Below are 18,239 nucleotides of genomic sequence, written 5' to 3' on the forward strand. Positions count from 1 at the left end.
CTCTACAGAGAGTAACTTAACTCGCCGGCGACGGTGATGGAAATGCTTGACTGCATGGAGAGAAAGCTGTTTAAACGACTGTTAGGCTACTTTTGGGCGTTGGTATGCTATAACGAAGAACTTTGCTCGGAAGTGGACATGGTGTACCGGCGGATGGCATATGGAAAACGTCAGCTTGTCCGGCCTTCTGAAGTAGTCATGGAAAACCGTCTTCGCTTCTTTGGTCACGTTATGAGGAGACCTTCTGATCGTCTCGCCCGTGTTGTCCTGAGGATCCTAATTGGAAGACGCCTACTGGTCGTAAAAGAAAGTTCTGGACGGAGTTTGTGAAGGAATATCTGAGGACAGTTCAGTGGAGACGTAAAATTTGCCGCTTGTGGAATAGCGACGGATGGGTAGATTCTATGCAAACTCTAGCTGAAAATCGAACAGGATGGGCTCGGATATGTTCAAGGACGACACACCCCGGCGAAGATGCGGATAGCCGCGTTAGGCCGTAACATCCACCTGCCGATTAAGTCAAGTAAGTCATGAAGATTGTTATTAACTTGGATTTTTCATTGTCTATCTGCTCTCTACTTCTACTTTGTAATGTCCGAACTTTGTAATGTGTAATGATAATGTTTTGATGTGAATCAGCGTTACCGCCTTCTGATTCGTAAATTATCAGAAGTATGCAAGACTGATGGGTCCTAGACAGAATAGCAGACAGATGTGCTCACTCCACAAACTGCTTGTTAGTTTTCGCTAGTCGATTTTTTCTCCTTTTCTGTTTACATCCGTCAAAATACGTCACTGCATTCTTCTTTTAATGTTTTTTTTTACGTTATGTCACCTCAGCGTTCAGAGTTGGTGGTATGTGAACAGTGTTACAAGTAGATCTGGGATATTCAGGTGTACTTCTCGCTACAAAGGACAGTTTAAAGGTTTTAAATTTAATTCCTAGAATCTTGGAGATAGCGTATGGTTGCGGTGGAGTTAATTTTGTTCTGAATCCAGGGAGAGTGATCAGGACGACCACGCCGCTGCTTCACAAATGAATACGTGAATAGCAACGCGTGTTTGGTTTTCTTTAAGTATGGATTCTGGCACACTTAAAACCGACCTGGTTAAGGCCCAAGAAAGAGCAATTTAAGTGTCCTTGGAGGATCCTGCACTCATGCTTGAAAGAGCAGTTCTTGGGATTTTTGGACGCTGAGAAACACCCTCTGCGAATATGGAAAACAGATGGAACAGAAGAAGCAGGTTGACCAGTTCACCCAACGAAGCAAATCTGTACACCTATAACAGTGGATGAGTGAATATGAAGTGGATTGAGATTATGACCCAAGTAGCATTTTCAAAAGCCACACTTCCATTGAACAGGCCAGGATTCATTCACAGCAGGAATTTGATATTTAAGATTGAATCTAGTGTTTCTAGTGTTAATGGCACATCGAGCATAGATTTGTTCTTTACTTTGTGATCTGCACGTGGCGCCATGCCTTGACTGAAAACAATCATACATTTCAATTACTCCGAAAAGGTTCCGTCGTCCTGCGGAAAGCGATAGTCTGACATGTACAATTCTCGAGAGAAACATGGAATCTGTGGCAAAAAAAACCCCATCTTATGAAACTGAATTGCTGATCTCTGTCGAATAAACTCCAACAACCAACTTACTGCAATATCTCCATGCACTTTTTGTTGCATTGCAGGAAGCATGCGTCAGTGATCGCTGCACCATCAGTACCAAAAGCCACACCATCTACTCCAGCGATACCGATGTGAAGAGAGTACGATGCTGCGCAACAGCTATGGGGAACGACAACAACAACCTGATAGACTTCTGATCAATACTGAAAATATGCGCCTTTGTAGGACTGCGACATCGTAGAGCACTCAAACCAAGATCGCAAGGGCTCACGTACGTACCCAAACTGCAGAAGACTATAACATAAACATCTTTTATAATGAACTTAGCATGTTTATGTCCTAAACACCCAGTCAGCGGGCGGCTATTGTCGGACTTAAAGTGGGTGCAAAAGACGGACTCAAATAACAATTTTATGTGCTTAAGAAATGGCTTATCTCGAAAGCAAACGTCGTATAATAGATATTTGTCCAATAGACATTTGTGAGCAGATGAACCCCTCACCGCATACACGTTTCGGAGGGAATCATTGACCCCATCTGCTTAAATGACAAGAGTCGACCTTTTCAGCTCCAGAAGACCAGTGCAGGCGGACCTTCTGCTCGATCACCTTCTGAGAAGTAATATCACTCCGTCGAAAAAAAAAACGTAAGTGTAAAGCTGTCCTGGACGTCGCATTCGATTCCGACCACCAACAAGTTCTTCTAGGCTTAACGGTAAGATTCCACAAAAGGTTTCAGGGAGCTCAACATCAACCGAAGTTGGACTGGGCAGGTCTGAAAGATGAGTTTCATATCAACCGAAGCTACCGGCAAAAAAAGAAATTCCGCCATCGGATGTTGATTAATACTGGATTATGGACCAGGGAGAGACTGGATGACATGGACTTCTTTATCAGGACGCTGCAAAGAAAACAAACGGGAAGCAAGGACGGAAAAGGCGTTGTCAGCTCAAATGCGAGAACGAATGGAAGTCAAGAGCGGCGTTCGAGAAGAACTCGAGAAAAACCTATACTCTTTAAAGGCAGTATAGAGCTAAGATAAAGAGGTGTTTGCCTCTTCTCAGCACCACCAACGGAGTCGCTGTTCGAAGTTTCTGGTCTGTAGCCAAAAAAGAAAAATGAAAAATATAGCAGATTTACAAATGTGTACCTGACTTGTGGAGACAAACTCCACGTCACAGAACACAAGAATGACCAAGGGGGTCCCCTGCTGTTAACGTACAAGGTTTTTGTGCGGCTCATCAAACATTGCAAACAAACCAACCGTGATGAACTAGTCGGCTTCCGTCTGTCGTCGATGAACGATTAACCATATGTTTACTGTAAAGAGAGCCATTGAAGTGTGGCAGCGGTATTCGAAGCCTCCGCAGTTAGCATTCCTGAGATTCGAAGCCACTTTCAACTTTCCTCACCGACACAATCTTCTCAACGCGTTTCGGGCTGATAGTTCCAGGAAAATTCCCATGCTTAATCAACGACATGAATAGAAGAAAAACTGCCGCAGTCTGAATACCGGCTGGATGTTTTTCACCGTTAGAAGTGGAAAATGAAGTGAGCAAGGCGCCGTGGGAGGGCCTTCCCGTTCAACTTTGCCGTCGATGACAAGGACAGTTGAGCAGTGTCCCGCCGATGTCGTTTTAGCACTGTCTGAATACCTCTTGGTGGATCTCGAGTACGATGTAGTTAATATTCGCTTCTTTCGGCGTGAAGTTACAACATGTTGTTAATCTCGTAGCGAGCAAGCTGCAGAATACGGATTGTGAGTCCGCCCTGATGAATGCAAGCAGATTTGGGTCTTTTTGGCACTTCGAACAGGAATCAGGGTGGACGGACAACCAATTGAACCCGTCGATGAGTTCTCATACCTGGGATGTACACTGAAGAACAGCGGCATCTACGAGAAGGGTATTAAATAAAGATGCGCTAAGGCCCATTCGGCATCCAACTCCTTTACCAAATGCCTGCGCTTCAAACTGATCGCCAGCCAAGTCGAGGTGCGAGTCTAGTGACTGCATGGAAAGAAAGGTGACTGTACAACTGTGAGACTACTTTTGGCCAATGGTGTGCCATAACGAAAAACTTTACTCAGAGGTGGATATGGTGTACTCGCTGATGACACGTGGAAAAAAATGAACATCTTGCCCAACCTTCTAATGTTGTCGCAGAAAATCGTCTCCGCTTGTTTGGTCACGTTATAATGATAGACCGTATAATCGCCCTGTTGAATTGTCTTGAAGATGATCCAAAACTCAAAGTGGAAAAGGTCCCTTGGCCGTAAAAGAATTTTCTGCACCGAGGCAGTAAAAGAAGATCTGAGAAACCTTGCTTTTGATGAGCAGTTGACTAGACTTAATGTTCGCAAATTATGGAATAGAGACGGAAGCATAGATTCTATGCGAGTTGTCAAAGCCAAATATCAAAGAGGATAACCTCGAACATTCTTAAGGACGACACACCCCAGTGAAGTTGCGAATTATTGCGTTAGGGCGAAACATCCGCCCGCTGTGTAATAAGAAGAAAAATATGTAGACACATACTCATATAAATACACTTACTTGACTTAATTGGCGGCTGATATTATCGTCTGATGTGATTGCTCACAACTTAGTTGAGGTGTGTCGTCCTTGAACAAGCACAGCCAACCTTCTCGATCTTCTGCGAGCATAGAATCAATCAATTCTTCGTTATTCCATATCTTACGAAAACTTACGTCTCGCTTGAACTGCTTATCTACCCCGAGTGTCCTCAGCTCCACTCTCACCATCTTAGTCCAGAACTTCCATTTTCGGCCAGGTGGGTTCTTCTAACGTGAACCCGACAAATTCCTCAGGGCTCATTGAACAAGACAATCTACTGGTCTCCTTAATAAACGACCAAAGAAGCGAAGACAATTTTCTGTAGCCACTTTCGATGGCCGGTGCAAAATGTTGATATTTTCCACGTGTCATTCGCCGGTACCATATCAATATCCGTGTAAAGATCTTCATAGTGGCATACCATAGACCAAAAGTAGCCAAGCCATCTTCTTAGCAGCTTTCTTTCCTTACAATCAAGTCAATCCATCACCTTAGATGGTGCTGCCCAAGTCCCTCATCAGTACGTGGTGATGGGCCGAATTGAAGATAGGTAGACTCGCAGATTGACTTCGTTGTTGATGAGGGTCGACCACCTACATTTCGCTACGGAGTTGAACCCAAAAATGGCTTTAGCGCATCAGCACAGGCAACAGAACTCATCGGCGAGCTCGATCAGTTGCTCGTCTACTTTGATTCCCGTTTGAGTTCTCGAAGAGACCCACATGCGCTTGCATTTATCAGGTCGTAGACGTAATCCATAGTCAGGAGAAAGCTTCGATACAGGGTTGCTAAGATGTTGAAGTTTTGTACTCTTTTCTGCGAATATAACAACATCGTCAGCGTACTCGAGATCGGTCAGGGGCGACCTGATGGTGCTAGTATGGCATCGGCAAGACAGTGATATACTGTTCTTCGCATAATGTCGTCAATGGCGAAATTGAACAGGAAGGATCCCGCCACTGCCCTTTGTCTTGCAGCAGTTACCACCTTGAACGGTGTTGTACATTAGGTTGGTGTTCAAAGTGCAGCAGTTCTTCGTTGATTCATATAATCAAGCAGGAGAACGAACTTTCCTGATAGTCCATCGGCGCGCGTTGAAAAGACGGCCTCGATGAGTGCAGTCGAAAGCAGCTTCAAAGTCCGAAAAAGCTTGTTGCATTGGCTTCGAATAGCGCTCCCAGGCTTAGATAGTAGATCGGCCATGACAAAAGCCAGCTTGCTCGTCGTGCGATGTTTCTTCGTGATAATAATAATAAAATTAATAATTAACGATAACAAATAAATAATAATAATTAGTAGTAAGTCGGTCCAGGATAATCCGCTCCAATACCTTGTACATAACACGCAGCAAGGAGATCCTAGAGTCCATGACGGATAACTTCTTGTGGAGGGGAATTATGACAGCGTGTATCCACGAATCAGGTATCCTTTCGTCTATCCATATTAAACGGATGATCTTTGTCATCTCGCGAATCCTAGACGGAGGAAGATATTTTAGCATTTCTGCGCTAATCCCGTCGTCTCCGCCAGATTTTCCATTCTTCATTTTTTGAATACAGACCAGGACCTCCGACACGTCGGTGGCTCCTCGTTAACCGCATATGTCGGTCTATGAACGTGCTCGAGTTCAGGAGCTGACGGTGCCTGCCGGTTCAGCAAGGTCTTGAAGTGATCCCTCCAAATTGGAAGGGTTGCTTCACCGACAGCCACTCCACTGGCAGTGTTAAGAACAGGAGAACATCTTTTCATTTTTCCGCCATACTGTTCTAGTAAAGCAAAAGGTTTTCGCGGGTTCTTGTCCTCCTGTCCTGTTCCAAACAGCTCTAGATTTTCGGATATATGACTGAGGAATGTTGCTCGTCACAACGTGGTCGAGCTGAAATTTGAGAGTTCTCTTCTTCTGCGTGCGCTGCTCTTCAGGCATTAGAAGGGTTGACCACAGCAACGTCAGCTTGTGGCGTCTTTTCTCTTGAGTACGTGGGAGCGATGATGAGACCAATTTCCTAGCACATTGGATTATTGTTCAAATCCCATCTGTACATTTAGGTCGATTCCGACAACGGCCACCTGATGGCTGGGTATTTTAGACATCAGCGGTTTCCGTAAGGGAGTGGGCAATTGCGCACCAGTTTACGTCCTTTTCGATCCCGCAGTCGTACAAAGGCTCATCTAAACGATGTTGAGACAAATTCCTCTACCAGATTGTTACAGTCGCTCTTCACAGCTATCGCACAGCCACCTACTTTCCTTTCATCAGCATCGCTGCAGTATATGGTGCAATTTTCGATGCTTATGACGGGCCGATCTCTGACGCGTGTTTCCTACAGCGCAGCAAACGGCACGCACAAATATCGTAAAAGCCACGACCAACGGTTTGTTGCAATTCACTGTTCGGGAGTTCAGCGTGACGAAACGAATGGTTGTTGCCTAAATTCCATGCTACTTTCAGGTATTTGACCTCTCAGATTGTAGGCTTTGGGGATGCGCCACATAAATGCGCGCATTATATAGCTCGTACGTTCCCAATGGGTACACTCAAACGCCTGATTGCTTTTAGTTAAAGCAAGGCCACCACGTGCAGGTAGCAATCAGACTCGTATACGCGACCCCATTCTAGAACACTCAGTGAAAAGTGTCATGCCAAGAGTATCCTGTTTGAGGATAGTTAAATATGGATCATGGATCAAACATACACGTGTATGTGGATGAAACAAATTAAGAAAGTGCGTGGTATAAAAATGTTGTAATTAAAACCATTTCTTCCCTTCATTGCGACCTCACTTCTACCCATTATCTTTTGCAATTGGCAGCTCTGTTTTCACGCTTCAGTCATTTTCCATTTGAAACTTTTTCCATAGGAGGAGGATGCTTCCAAAACCCCAAACCTTGCGTTACCTGGAGAAGCGCGTGGCTACGAGAGGATGTCCTATTCGCTTTGGTGGACTCCTGCGTTCGCCTCATGTTTCCCTCTTGAAGAATTTGCATAATCTAAATCTGTAAGCATTAGTATTGCACTGGTCCACAGATCTGGTGCTTTTTTAAACTGAAACTTTTGCGTGGAAAATACAATATTTCAGATAGAAACTTCTGTGCTACACTGTGCTCACAATTGTGCTAGTGTGTTTAGTTATTTATACTTTATACCTGCACTATATGATATACTATTACTGCATTATTAATATACCGGTCTGAAGTCCGGCTAAAGCCGGTTTTCAAACTTTCTATGATGCTCGCCTCGCTTCACAAGCACTTCTCGTAGATTTCTCCCAGAGAATTAAAAATGCTTTTTTCAAACGGAGTTCATCTTGCTCTTCTTTAAAAAAATACGCATGGACAGGTGGATAGATGATTTCCTTGTTATCATTTTGCTATGTGTCTGAGTATTCTACATTCTACAGAGGACAGTCAGATCTGATTTAATATCTATATTCCTTCGACACCGCAACAATTTGGAAACACATTTCGCTCAGCAATTAAAATAGGATGCACTGATATGAACACCTTCATCATTTTGAAAAGGATAAGGAAGGTACGCCAAACCACGTAAGCTACTAACTACTATTTAAGCAAGTGGTCTGCATGTATTACGGAAGCACGATTCTAATTAACAAGTTGATAACGCCATGTAAGTTATCTTTGTATTTTATATCGTTCTCTGTCATTCTCAGCTGCTTTTTTTCTATTTTCCAGAATAATCATTCCGGAGGGGATCGTTCTCTTGACCGTCTTCTTATCAGTTCTTATCAGAAACATTTTGTCCCCGAATACATGTTGAGGGCTTCCTCATCTTTTCAACTTAACGTACACATATTTGGAGACACTTCTAACTCTAGTGTTGAGCGATCTGTGGTGTATATATTATACTATGTATTTTATTTTATTTTCAACACTACAATACTATGCATGAACTTTGAAAAACAGACGGTGACTGAAGGTGCGGCATCGTCGGCTACCGTTGCTCGTTCAGTACTTCCACAAAAGTGAAGATTTCTTAAAAACTTTTACACAAATAGATTCGACTCATTGAGATCTATTTAAATATGTATACCATGTAAGACGAATATAGGAAACGTGCGGAATAATGTTTGAAAACGTCAAAATCACATCCATTTAAACCATTTAGGAGCAATTACAATAGTTTTCGAGTAAGAAATTCATTTTTGGGTGCTAAACCATGTTATGTTTTGGTATTTCTAAAAATAAGAATGAGTTCATATCAAATTAAATATTTCATTTGAATTACTTCAAAAATATTAGTCAGAGCTTTAAAAAAGGGTTTTTTGTGCTTTTGCTGAATTCCAACAAACTGTCTACTTTTCTCCTAAGGCACCTCTATGATCTCAGTTCTTAGAAATTAAATTCCTGCCCCAATTTCGTGTAGTTCTGCACGCTTTTCTTCATTCGTAGCCCTAATACAAAAGAAATATCTTTTCGCTACTTATTCAATAGCTTCTACTGATTCCAGAGCTACTTCTCAATGTTTTCAGTTTGATTTGTACCCCTTTTTTGTGCAACTATTTCTTTCCCTGGATAGCTAGGCTTCTTCTATGATACATTTTCGGATTTAACTATGACGCTAACTATACGCAATTTCGCAAAAAAAAAAAGACGGAAATTGAATTCCTACAATCTAAAACTATTAATGCACCTTACTTACTTACTTACTTAGATGCTTAGATGGCCCGTCTTCACTGGACGTGCGGGCCCCAGCATCTCTTCCACTAGTTTCGTTTCCTCGCCATTGTCATCCAAGATGTTCTCAAGCTTCGTGAGTGACGTTGACGAGGTCCTTGAGCCGTATCCAGCTGAGCTCTCAGCTGGTCCATCCGTGCAGCGAACACGTCACCCCATCTCGTTGGCGATCTCCCTCGGGGGCGTTTAGCGTCCCTTGGGATCCACTCTAGCGTTCTTTTAGTCCATCTATCGTCGATTCTTCTCATGATATGACCGGCCCATCTATGTTTTGCTTTCGATACATATTCCGCTGGGTCGCGAAGACGGGACATTCCTCTTAAGTCGGAGCTACGAAGACCGGCAAGGTGTTGTGTGCGCCGGTTAAACTTCAGGAGACATCTCTCAAGGGCTCTGTGGGTAGTAAGTAGCTTCCTAGACGTGGCCGCGGTGTCTGCCCATGTCTCCGCTGCGTAACAGAGCGATGGAAGGACTGTCGAGTCGAACAGATGGGCACGAAGATCTTGGTCCGTCAGTTGGTCCGTAGCTTCCCTGACGGCTGCGAAAGCTGCCCATGCTGCTCTCATTCTTCTATTCAGTTCTTCCTTCAAGTCGCTTTCCATGTTCATAGAAGGTCCGAGATATACGTATGACGGAGTTTCCACGATTTGGGAGCCTTCAAGTTGTACTCCTCCGTCCTCGTAGTGGGCGTTCTTCATGAACTGTGTCTTCTTTCTGTTTATTCGTAGTCCTATTCTCTTCCCTGCTTCGTTCAATTCGTTGAGCATCGTTTCTGCTTCACTGGTACTGCTTGAAAAGAGAACGATGTCGTCCGCGAAACGAAGGTTCGAGAGAAATCTTCCATCAACACGTATGCCCCTTTCTTCCCAGGATAGTGATTTCATTATCCATTGCAATGCAGCCGTGAACAGCTTCGGCAATATAGTATCGCCTTGTCCTTTCCAATGGGTATGGTGAGGGGGCGGCTAAAAAAGCCGTTTCTTATTGGTGCATCGATCGTAGCAATTGGCTAATGTCCTCACATACGAGGCGTCTACACCTTGATCGACCAGCGCTGACAGTATTGGATTCGTTTCTACACTGTCGAAGACTTTCTCATAGTCGACGACAGTTAGAACAAGGGGCAGGCGGTATTCTCGGCAAACCTCTATGACCCTCGACACGGTCTGGATGTGGTCCAAGCAGCTGAACCCCTGGCGGAATCCAGCTTGTTCTTGAGGTTGGGCTTCATCCAGCGTCCTAGATATGCGTGTGAGGATGATCTTGGTAAATATTTTGTACAACACGCTCAGCAAGCATATCGGACGGTAGTTCCGAAGGTCCTCTTGGTCACCTTTCTTATGGATAATAACGGTTCGCGAGGTCTTCCATTGGTCTGGGATCCTTTCTTTCTGAAGATAGGATGTCATGTGCGCTGCTAAGATTACACGAACCGGATGGACGCTAGCCCAAAGAAAGTCTGCTGGTATAAAATCAGGGGCGGTGTTGTGTCAGGTTCCATGCTCGTAATAGCGACTCGTACTTCCGAAGGGAGAATCCGTGGTGGAACTTCGCCAGTAGGGATGATTGGGCTTGACACAGGAGTTGATGAACGGAAAAGGTTCGAGTAGAACCTCTCCGAATGATGATGATGATGATTTCCATCTCACGACGAGAAGACGTGCGAGTCCCGTCTTCGCTCAGCAAGGCTGCTAGCGGAATATTATGTTCGCGGAGATCCCTTCGGCACTTCTTTAGACTTGTTCTCCTTTGCGCTGCTTCCAAAACCTTCTTCTGCCTGTATTTCGAAAGATTCTCTTGGAAGGCCTTTCTGCAGCTAGTGTTTGCTACTAACCGCTCAATGAGCGATGCATTGAAATCAAACCTCCAAGTAATTCTTCTTTCCAACAATTCCTTGGTGGTCTTCGAAATTCGATCCAAGTTTGTCGTGCGCGGCTTCGAGATACGCTCAGCACAGGCTCGTAATCCTCCGAGCAGCATCTCGTAGTCTACAAATGGGTCCTCGTCGATGTGCCAGTCACCTTGGGACAAGGAGTCCTCGAGTACGCAATCATCGTAGACGACTTCTTTTCTCCTTCGTTGCCGATAGCAGATGTTCTTTTCCATCGTTTGACTAAGTCGTATTTTCGCACGAAGGAGACGGTGATCAGAACCACTACAAAAGGATGGTACTACTGAGACGTCAAGTAGACACCACCTCCGGTTGGTGAGTATGTGGTCGATGTCCGCACGAGTCGCGCCATTGGGCGATTCCCATGTTCACCGACGACTATCTTTTTTCATGAAAAGAGAGTTCCCATGAAAGAGGCGAGCGGCGGACAACAGCCCAGCGAGACGATTGCCATTCTCATTCCGGTCCCCTAGTCCAAATCTTCCAATTATGTATTCCTTTTCTGTGGCCTTTCCTAGTTTTGCGTTGAACTCTTCGACAACGAATTTGTAGCTCCTCGTAAAACGCGTCCAATACGGATTCATCAGCTGCTGATGTTGGTGAGTAGCAGTTGATGATACTGATGGATTTTTGGCGCAGAGGGCGGAGGCGAAGAATGGCCAGACGAGGTGACAGGATCTCGTGAGAATCGACGAGATGGACGACAGATGGGTGCACAACAAAACCAACACCGCCTACATTTCGCGACGGAACCTTCTCTCCACGAATGACGAGTGTACCGTCATTCATCTGTCGTACGTCGCTCCTTCTGCACTTGGTCTCCTGCAGAGCAATCACGTGAAATTTGATACGCTCTGCAGCTCCGAGAAGGGCATGCAGGTTAGCGTCTGTGGAAACTGTTCTCGCGTTGTAAGTACCCAGTCTCCATGGCGAGTCGTGCGTGTGTCGCCTTGGTCCAGAATCAATGACGTCCTGAGCAACCTGAGATTTGATCGCCTCTCACCGGTCGCCATACCGTCCGACGTCTGAGACGGCAGGGCCCAGTGTGCAGGGTACTGAGGCAGTGAATATGCTGGAGTGGCAAAGAGACTTCTCCCCAAACTAAGCAACCCTGCCACGGCGAGCTTAGCTTTCACCACAGGTCGTCGCCCAGCCTATATGGATCAGGGAACCACCTTGCGACATTTTGCCAAGAAGGTGGTGAATCTTAGCAGTGGTTTACTCTTAGCTAGGCTTCCGATTCCGAGAAGTCGGAATGTCGGATGTGTCGAACTCCTCAGCTTGGGAGACCCTGCCGGAGGACGAACCTCCGTTGTGCATCGCAGTTCGACGCCCATTGTCACCTCCACGCCACTATGATGCGGTAAACCGTTGTGGAGGTAATGCACCTTAATATATAAGAAATAGAAGAAAAACACCTTGCATGGAGGGGAGGAGCTCAGTGCGCTCGTTCACCAAGGACGCGTTACGTCGCTTGTTTCAACACGCTTAACACCGAGTGTAATGTCGGAAGTGAAGTTTGACCGAATTCATGAACAATATTAGTGAACTTGGTTCAGCTGACAGCATACGAAAAGGAGTTATGTTGTGCTACGAAAAAGTCAGCTTCATTTCAGTGAAGCACTTAAGCACCTGGACTGAGTAGGCTGAATTCAGTACCAAAATGCTCCATTTTCAATTGCTTTATCCACTTGACAACTAGAAATCACGCCTTGTAGGAGCACAAACGGCATTCGCTATCCAAAAGCTTGTTGTCGCGTTCTAGGACTTTCTCTTCATTGACAGATAGTAATATCGTATTATTGGAAAACGATACAGCCAAAACACCAATCTGAGCTCTCCGAAGTGATTTTCGCTCACCTGACGCACCTTAATATAGTCGTTGCTGAAATTAAGGAATCTGCTTCGTCCATGTTTGTGCAACAAACACCACTGAAATCGCCAGAGTACCAAGCCCATACCTGATGCTCACCAATCGCCCCTATCCATCGCAAATGAAACAAGCCCAAATGCTTTTGCACTTTGTGAAAATTAAAACTACAATATACTAATACATCACTAGTTTAATTTATTCCTAAAGAGAGAACAAAGAACATCTGAAAAAAACATGCCCGTGCAAGATTTGGAGCTTGAACCGCTGACAAGCCAGGTACTCTGATGTTCCCTTTATCGTCCTCCATTAGATCCAACATCGCACCAGTCGGGCTGAGAAGATCTTTTATTACCTCGTTATAGATTTCCTGTAAACAAAGAAATTATAGGAACATCCATCCTGGTTCTTCTCCTGTTTTTGTTTTATCCGACTAATTTATTTTAAAAAAAAAGGCGGATAAAATCACACATGAGCATAAAAAAGAGGCGTTGCGTCATCTATGTGATAAAAAGTGAGCAGCCTGAGATCAAAACTCTCCTCTTTTTTCGTGAAAATTCAATATTTGGGAACTTCACCGTTGCAGTTCTGCGTAAACTTCCTTCGAAAGTGCAGACATTCTTCACAAGCTTACTCAAAAGACAATAAGATATAAGCATTCGTAAGAAATGCCAGGGGCCGTAATTAAGGCCGGTTTATATGCAGTTGCAATGTAGATATGTCGAAGATGGTTAATTGCATCGATTGCTTGTAAGAAAATCCACATGAAAAGCACCTACAAGATATGATAATTGCAGTTGATACTCCTCAACATCGATTTTCTGGTACAAATTCTGTGTTAACAGACTCATCAGTCCTGGACGCTCCTTGGTTCCTATCATTGTAAATGTTTTCCCAGAACCTGGAGAACTTTGCCATCATTTTGCATCGTCTCTAGACATTTAACCACCACTTGACGTAATTTCTGATCGAGTTTAGTAAAGGTGTTGGGAATCACGGGCACAACGTGTTAAATGAGACATGTTATTGAACTTGCCAGTGGCTCCATATGCAAAAACAGTTGCGTTGTAGCCAGCTACGATAGAATCTACTAAAGGAGATGTGGTCGCAGTGTGAATGTCTACCTGAACTAATTTACATGATCCTGTTGGAAAAGTAAGTCCCGTCTTCCAATGTGTCAGCCACTTGGCTCACACTACTCACTTGAGATGAGTTCGGTCCAAAGGCCGCATCAAACAAAAATTGTCTCTCATGTTGCCGATTCTGGCGCAGGATGTTACTTTCGTATTTTTCCGGATCGACAAGAAGTAACCGCTGAATCCTATCAATATGTCCAACTTTTCATTTTGCATGTGATCATGCAGTGTGAGTAGAGTCATTGGCGAGAAGCATTTGCTAATGAAGATATTACAACGCCGATGCGCATATATTAAAATGCTGATGCAGCAACAACGTTTAAAAACTGACCCGTTTGTCGAGTTGAAAAACACACTGGAAGTTTCTCTGATCCTTTTCTGCGTTGCTGAGCGGCCGCACACGAACAACAACCTTCAAAAAGAATGCCCTTTCATGAAACTATTCTTACATGAGATAAAGTCTGCATACAAGGCTTACGGTTTGATGATATCATGCAACAACCGCATCCATATCTGCACTTCCAAAAGGAAGGAATTTGTGACATACTCACCAATCGGGGATGGTGCCTACTTGACTTCTCGGTGGTACCATCCTTTTGTAGTGGTTCTGATCATAGTCTCCTTCATGCAAAAATACGACTTAGCCACACAATGGAAAAGAACATCTGCTACCGGCAACGAAGAAGGAAAGAAGTCGTCTACGACGATTGCATACTTGAAGACTCCTTGTGCGAAAGTGACTGGCACATCGAAGAGGACCCAAGCGTAAGCAACTACCTTCTGCTCAGAGAATTGCGAGCCTGTGCTGAATGTGCCTCGAAGCCGCTCACGACAAACTTGGATAGAATTTCAGAAACTACCAAGGAATTGTTGTAAAGAAGAATTACTTGGAGGTTTGATTTCAATCCATCGCACATTGAGCGGTTAGTAGCAAACACTAGCTGCAGAAAGGCCTTCCAGGAGAATCTTTCGAAATACAGGCAGAAGAAGGTTTTGGAAGCAGCGTAAAGGAGAACAAGTCTAAAGAAGTGCCACAGGGCCTCCGCGAATTCAATCTTCCGCTAAAAGCCTTGCTGAAAGAAGACGGGATTCGCACCTGTTCTCGTCGTGAGAAGAAAACCATCACTAAGATGCTTCTTTTCTCTAACCTCCGTTCGTCAGCTCCTGTGTTAACCCCGATCATTTCCACTGGCGAAGTTCCACCACGGACTCTCCCTTCGGAAGTACGAGTCGCTATTACGAGCATGGAACCTGACACAACACCGCCCCTGATTTTATACCAGCAGACTTTCTTTGGGCTAGCGTCCATCCGCTTCATGTAATCTTAGCAGCACACATGACATCCTACCTTCAGAAAGAAAGGATCCCAGACCAGTGGAAGACCTCGCGAACCGTTCTTATCCATAAGAAAGGTGACCGAGAGGACCTTCGGAACTTCCGTCCAATATGCTTGCCGAGCGTCTTGTACAAAGTGGTAACCAAGATCAATCTCATATGCATATTTAGGACGCTGGATGAAACTCAACCTCAAGAACAAGCTGGATTCCGTCAGGGATTCAGCTGCATGGATTATTTCCAGGCCGTGTCGAGGGTGATAGAGGTTTGCAGGGAACACCACTTGTCCCTTGTTCTAACTTCGCCTACTATAAGAAAGCTTTCAACAGCGCAGAAACGAATGCAATACGGTCACCGCTTGCCGATTAAGTTGTGGACGAGTTGTATGTGAGGACATTAGCCAATTGCTACGATCGATGCACCACTAAAATACGGTTTTTCCACCGCGTCCTCACCATGCCTATTCGAAAACGGGTACGACAAGACGATACTATATCGCCGAAGTTGTTCACGGCTGCTTCGTCATAGGTCTACCTTGGACGTTCTATGAATATAGAGAACGACCTGAAGAAAGAACCGAATAGAAGGATGAGAGCAGCGTAGGTAGTATTCGCACCCGTCAGGGAAGCAACGGATCAACTGACCAACCAAGATCTTCGTGCCCATCCGTTCGACTCGACAGTTCTTCCAGCGCTCTGTTACGCAGCAGAGACGTGGGCAGAACCAACAGAACCCATCATAAGAAACAACATTCCTAGGTCGTCCGTTTACACTGATACAGGAAGAGATGAACGGAATCACCTTCTTCCCCTCCATCTACGACTCCGTGTAGCCATTATCCACCTGAAACCAGCACCACCCCAGATTCGTGGTGTGATGCCAATCGTCTCGTCTTCGCGACCGAGCGGAGTATATATCAAAAGCAAAGCATAGATAGGCAGGTCACATTGTGAGAAGAACCGACGTTAGATGGACTTAAAGAACGTTAGAGTGGATCCCAAGAGATCCTAAACAATCTCTTGAGACTTGAGAACATCTTGGATGACAATGGCGAAAGAACGAAGCGAGTAGAAAAATGCTGGGGCTCGCATGTCCAGTGAAGACGGGCCAGCTAAGGCGGGTATCTAGGTAAGCAAATAAGCAAGCATTAATATAAGATTTCATGGTTTTTTTTTTTTTTGATCGCGTCCTCCATTTGAAGAACATTCAAGCTTGACTTTACACCTGTACTCCTTCGATATCGCCACAATCTGGAAACATTATTGAAGTATGGATTTTCTTGGGTTTTCTTCCTGTCCCTCTTCAGCAGTTAGCACAGAATGATGTGTTAACATTAAATGACGCGAGCCTTATCGTCTGATATTGATAAAGTTAAGGTTCTACGCCAGATTAAGGTACTACTATTTAAGCAATCGTTTGTATGCATGAAGTCTACACGAAATTATTGCGCCTTAAAATGGGATCAGCTCCACTCTATTTCAAAACTTTGCGACGTCGGCGCACCAATGCAATGCCTGGGACTCGTGTCACCCCTTTCATTGAATTCTAGTTTTATCGCCTTCTGACCCAGCCGCGCTAATCGACGCCCTTGGATCCGTTTCAATGCTTTTTGAGATTTCGTGAATGACACACATGTGAGCGAATAAGTTAGTTATCACATAGCATGATTTCATACAGAGTGAATTGTTCCGTACAATACAGAAGAAAAGTAATGATAATGTCTCTGAAGATGTCTTGATATTTACTTGAAAGCGCATGTGAAGCGAAGTGATTGCGTGAAACTGCTCCAAGTTATTGTGTAAATACGCACTGATTAAACTCTGCGACTCTGAATTGAAGTCGAATGTTTTGATTTTTGGTGCATACCAAAGGATTGATCGACACCAGCCACTCTATCTTTGTTTATATACTTGAATGTGCTCAATTACAACCCTCGAATGAAAGTCGAAATGCACTGTGGCTTAGCACCAGACTTTTTGACAGCGCATAATGCACATAATGGACGTTTGGTGCATTGTGACCAAACGTCAAAAATCTCTGAAGCAGCTTTCAATTAGTATAGTTTAAAGGCATCACCCCACGAATCTGAGGTGGTGCAGATTTCAGGTGGAGTATTCGTATACGGGATCAGAGACTACGGAGAGGGGGTTGATTCCGTCCATTTCTTCCTAATTGCCGTAAAAAACGGCCCGGAAGATACAGCTTCATTCGTTTTGGCGCACTATTTTGTACAAGAGGTTCGATTGGAGCGGGTCAGTCTTGTGCGGCGCCGCATCTTCCGGGCCGTTTTTTACGGCAATTAGCAAGGAATGGACGGAATCACCTCCCTCTCCGTAGTCTCCCATCCCGTATACGAATACTCCACCTGAAATCTGCACCACCTCAGATTCGTGGGGTGATACCTTTAAAACACCCACAAGCCCATCTTCGCTCCCGGACCCAAATCGATGAATTATATTATAGAGCAATTAAGTTTTCTGCAGCTGTACTAGCCACTGAAGACCTGATGCAACGTTCTCATTGAAGTGGATGAAGAAGATAGAATGAATGTATTATGATATCTGACGAAGTATCTGATGTAAAAAAGAATGGATTTGCCGGCTACGTGTTTGTCATGTGCGTCTGTCAGGATGAAAAATGCAGAATTTTTGCAAATGAACGTTGATGATTTAAAATAGTGTTAAAGTTCGCACTGGTGAAAACGACCTCATATCTAACGTACACACGTCCATGGTACATTAATCACACAGTCCTAGTGATATAATAAAAACTGCTCAACCACAATCTAATTTGGCAAGACACGCGATCCTGCAAGTAAGCACATAATACCACGAGAGTACGCCACCAGATCTAGAGGTGGAGTGCTAATGTACACATCAATTCTACAACACTTCCCAAGGATGGATTCCCTAAAACTGCAAAAACTAATTACAGTAACCCTAGCCCTAATGTATCGCATCAACGACTAGAAGCTCACGAAAATAAATGGTGCACTTGAGTTCACCTACACTAACCGTAAGCTTCGAAGTGCTCATGGGAGGCCAAGCACCCGTCCACACATAGCGACAAACTAGCGAGTGCCATTAAGGTTGTGTTCCTCAATCC

General features: G+C 44.5%; 5 protein-coding genes across 8 annotated transcripts; 1 reads left to right on the plus strand and 4 right to left on the minus strand.

The window, feature by feature from the left end:
• Positions 1-36: 36 nt before the first annotated feature.
• RB195_025110 (uncharacterized protein) lies at positions 37-330 on the plus strand (the record flags this gene model as incomplete). The annotated part of the gene is made up of 1 exon (XM_064213125.1): positions 37-330. The coding sequence occupies one exon, from the start codon at positions 37-39 to the stop codon at positions 328-330; it is 294 nt and encodes a 97-aa protein (XP_064069006.1).
• Positions 331-1,508: 1,178 nt separating this feature from the next.
• RB195_025111 (uncharacterized protein) lies at positions 1,509-7,195 on the minus strand (the record flags this gene model as incomplete). Of its 2 annotated transcripts, XM_064213126.1 has the most annotated exons (6): positions 1,509-1,587; positions 1,663-1,817; positions 3,500-3,643; positions 5,541-5,685; positions 5,778-6,013; positions 7,106-7,195. In XM_064213126.1, 6 exons carry the CDS (start codon positions 7,193-7,195, stop codon positions 1,509-1,511), a joined length of 849 nt encoding a protein of 282 aa, XP_064069007.1. The 2 variants fall into 2 exon arrangements, with proteins under 2 accessions (XP_064069007.1, XP_064069008.1); XM_064213127.1 differs by lacking the exons at positions 1,509-1,587; positions 1,663-1,817; positions 3,500-3,643 and adding exons at positions 4,848-5,026; positions 5,077-5,197 and having other exon boundaries at positions 5,778-6,033; positions 7,096-7,195.
• A 1,736-nt stretch (positions 7,196-8,931) lies between these two features.
• Positions 8,932-10,311, minus strand: RB195_025112 (uncharacterized protein; the record flags this gene model as incomplete). Of its 2 annotated transcripts, XM_064213129.1 has the most annotated exons (2): positions 8,932-9,867; positions 9,925-10,311. In XM_064213129.1, the coding sequence occupies 2 exons, from the start codon at positions 10,309-10,311 to the stop codon at positions 8,932-8,934; spliced, it is 1,323 nt and encodes a 440-aa protein (XP_064069009.1). The 2 variants fall into 2 exon arrangements, with proteins under 2 accessions (XP_064069009.1, XP_064069010.1); XM_064213128.1 differs by lacking the exon at positions 9,925-10,311 and having other exon boundaries at positions 8,932-9,786.
• A 64-nt stretch (positions 10,312-10,375) lies between these two features.
• RB195_025113 (uncharacterized protein) lies at positions 10,376-11,008 on the minus strand (the record flags this gene model as incomplete). The annotated part of the gene is made up of 1 exon (XM_064213130.1): positions 10,376-11,008. One exon carries the CDS (start codon positions 11,006-11,008, stop codon positions 10,376-10,378), a length of 633 nt encoding a protein of 210 aa, XP_064069011.1.
• Positions 11,009-11,249: 241 nt separating this feature from the next.
• RB195_025114 (uncharacterized protein) lies at positions 11,250-18,169 on the minus strand (the record flags this gene model as incomplete). Of its 2 annotated transcripts, XM_064213131.1 has the most annotated exons (9): positions 11,250-11,680; positions 11,797-11,947; positions 12,101-12,181; positions 12,905-13,033; positions 13,443-13,564; positions 13,700-13,787; positions 13,867-13,977; positions 14,131-14,211; positions 14,896-15,045. In XM_064213131.1, 9 exons carry the CDS (start codon positions 15,043-15,045, stop codon positions 11,250-11,252), a joined length of 1,344 nt encoding a protein of 447 aa, XP_064069013.1. The 2 variants fall into 2 exon arrangements, with proteins under 2 accessions (XP_064069013.1, XP_064069012.1); XM_064213132.1 differs by lacking the exons at positions 11,797-11,947; positions 14,896-15,045 and adding an exon at positions 18,149-18,169 and having other exon boundaries at positions 11,250-11,774; positions 11,969-12,181; positions 12,929-13,033.
• Positions 18,170-18,239: the final 70 nt, after the last annotated feature.

This window comes from Necator americanus, chromosome X (assembly GCF_031761385.1).
Source record: "Necator americanus strain Aroian chromosome X, whole genome shotgun sequence".
Classification (NCBI taxonomy): Eukaryota; Metazoa; Nematoda; class Chromadorea; order Rhabditida; family Ancylostomatidae; genus Necator; species Necator americanus.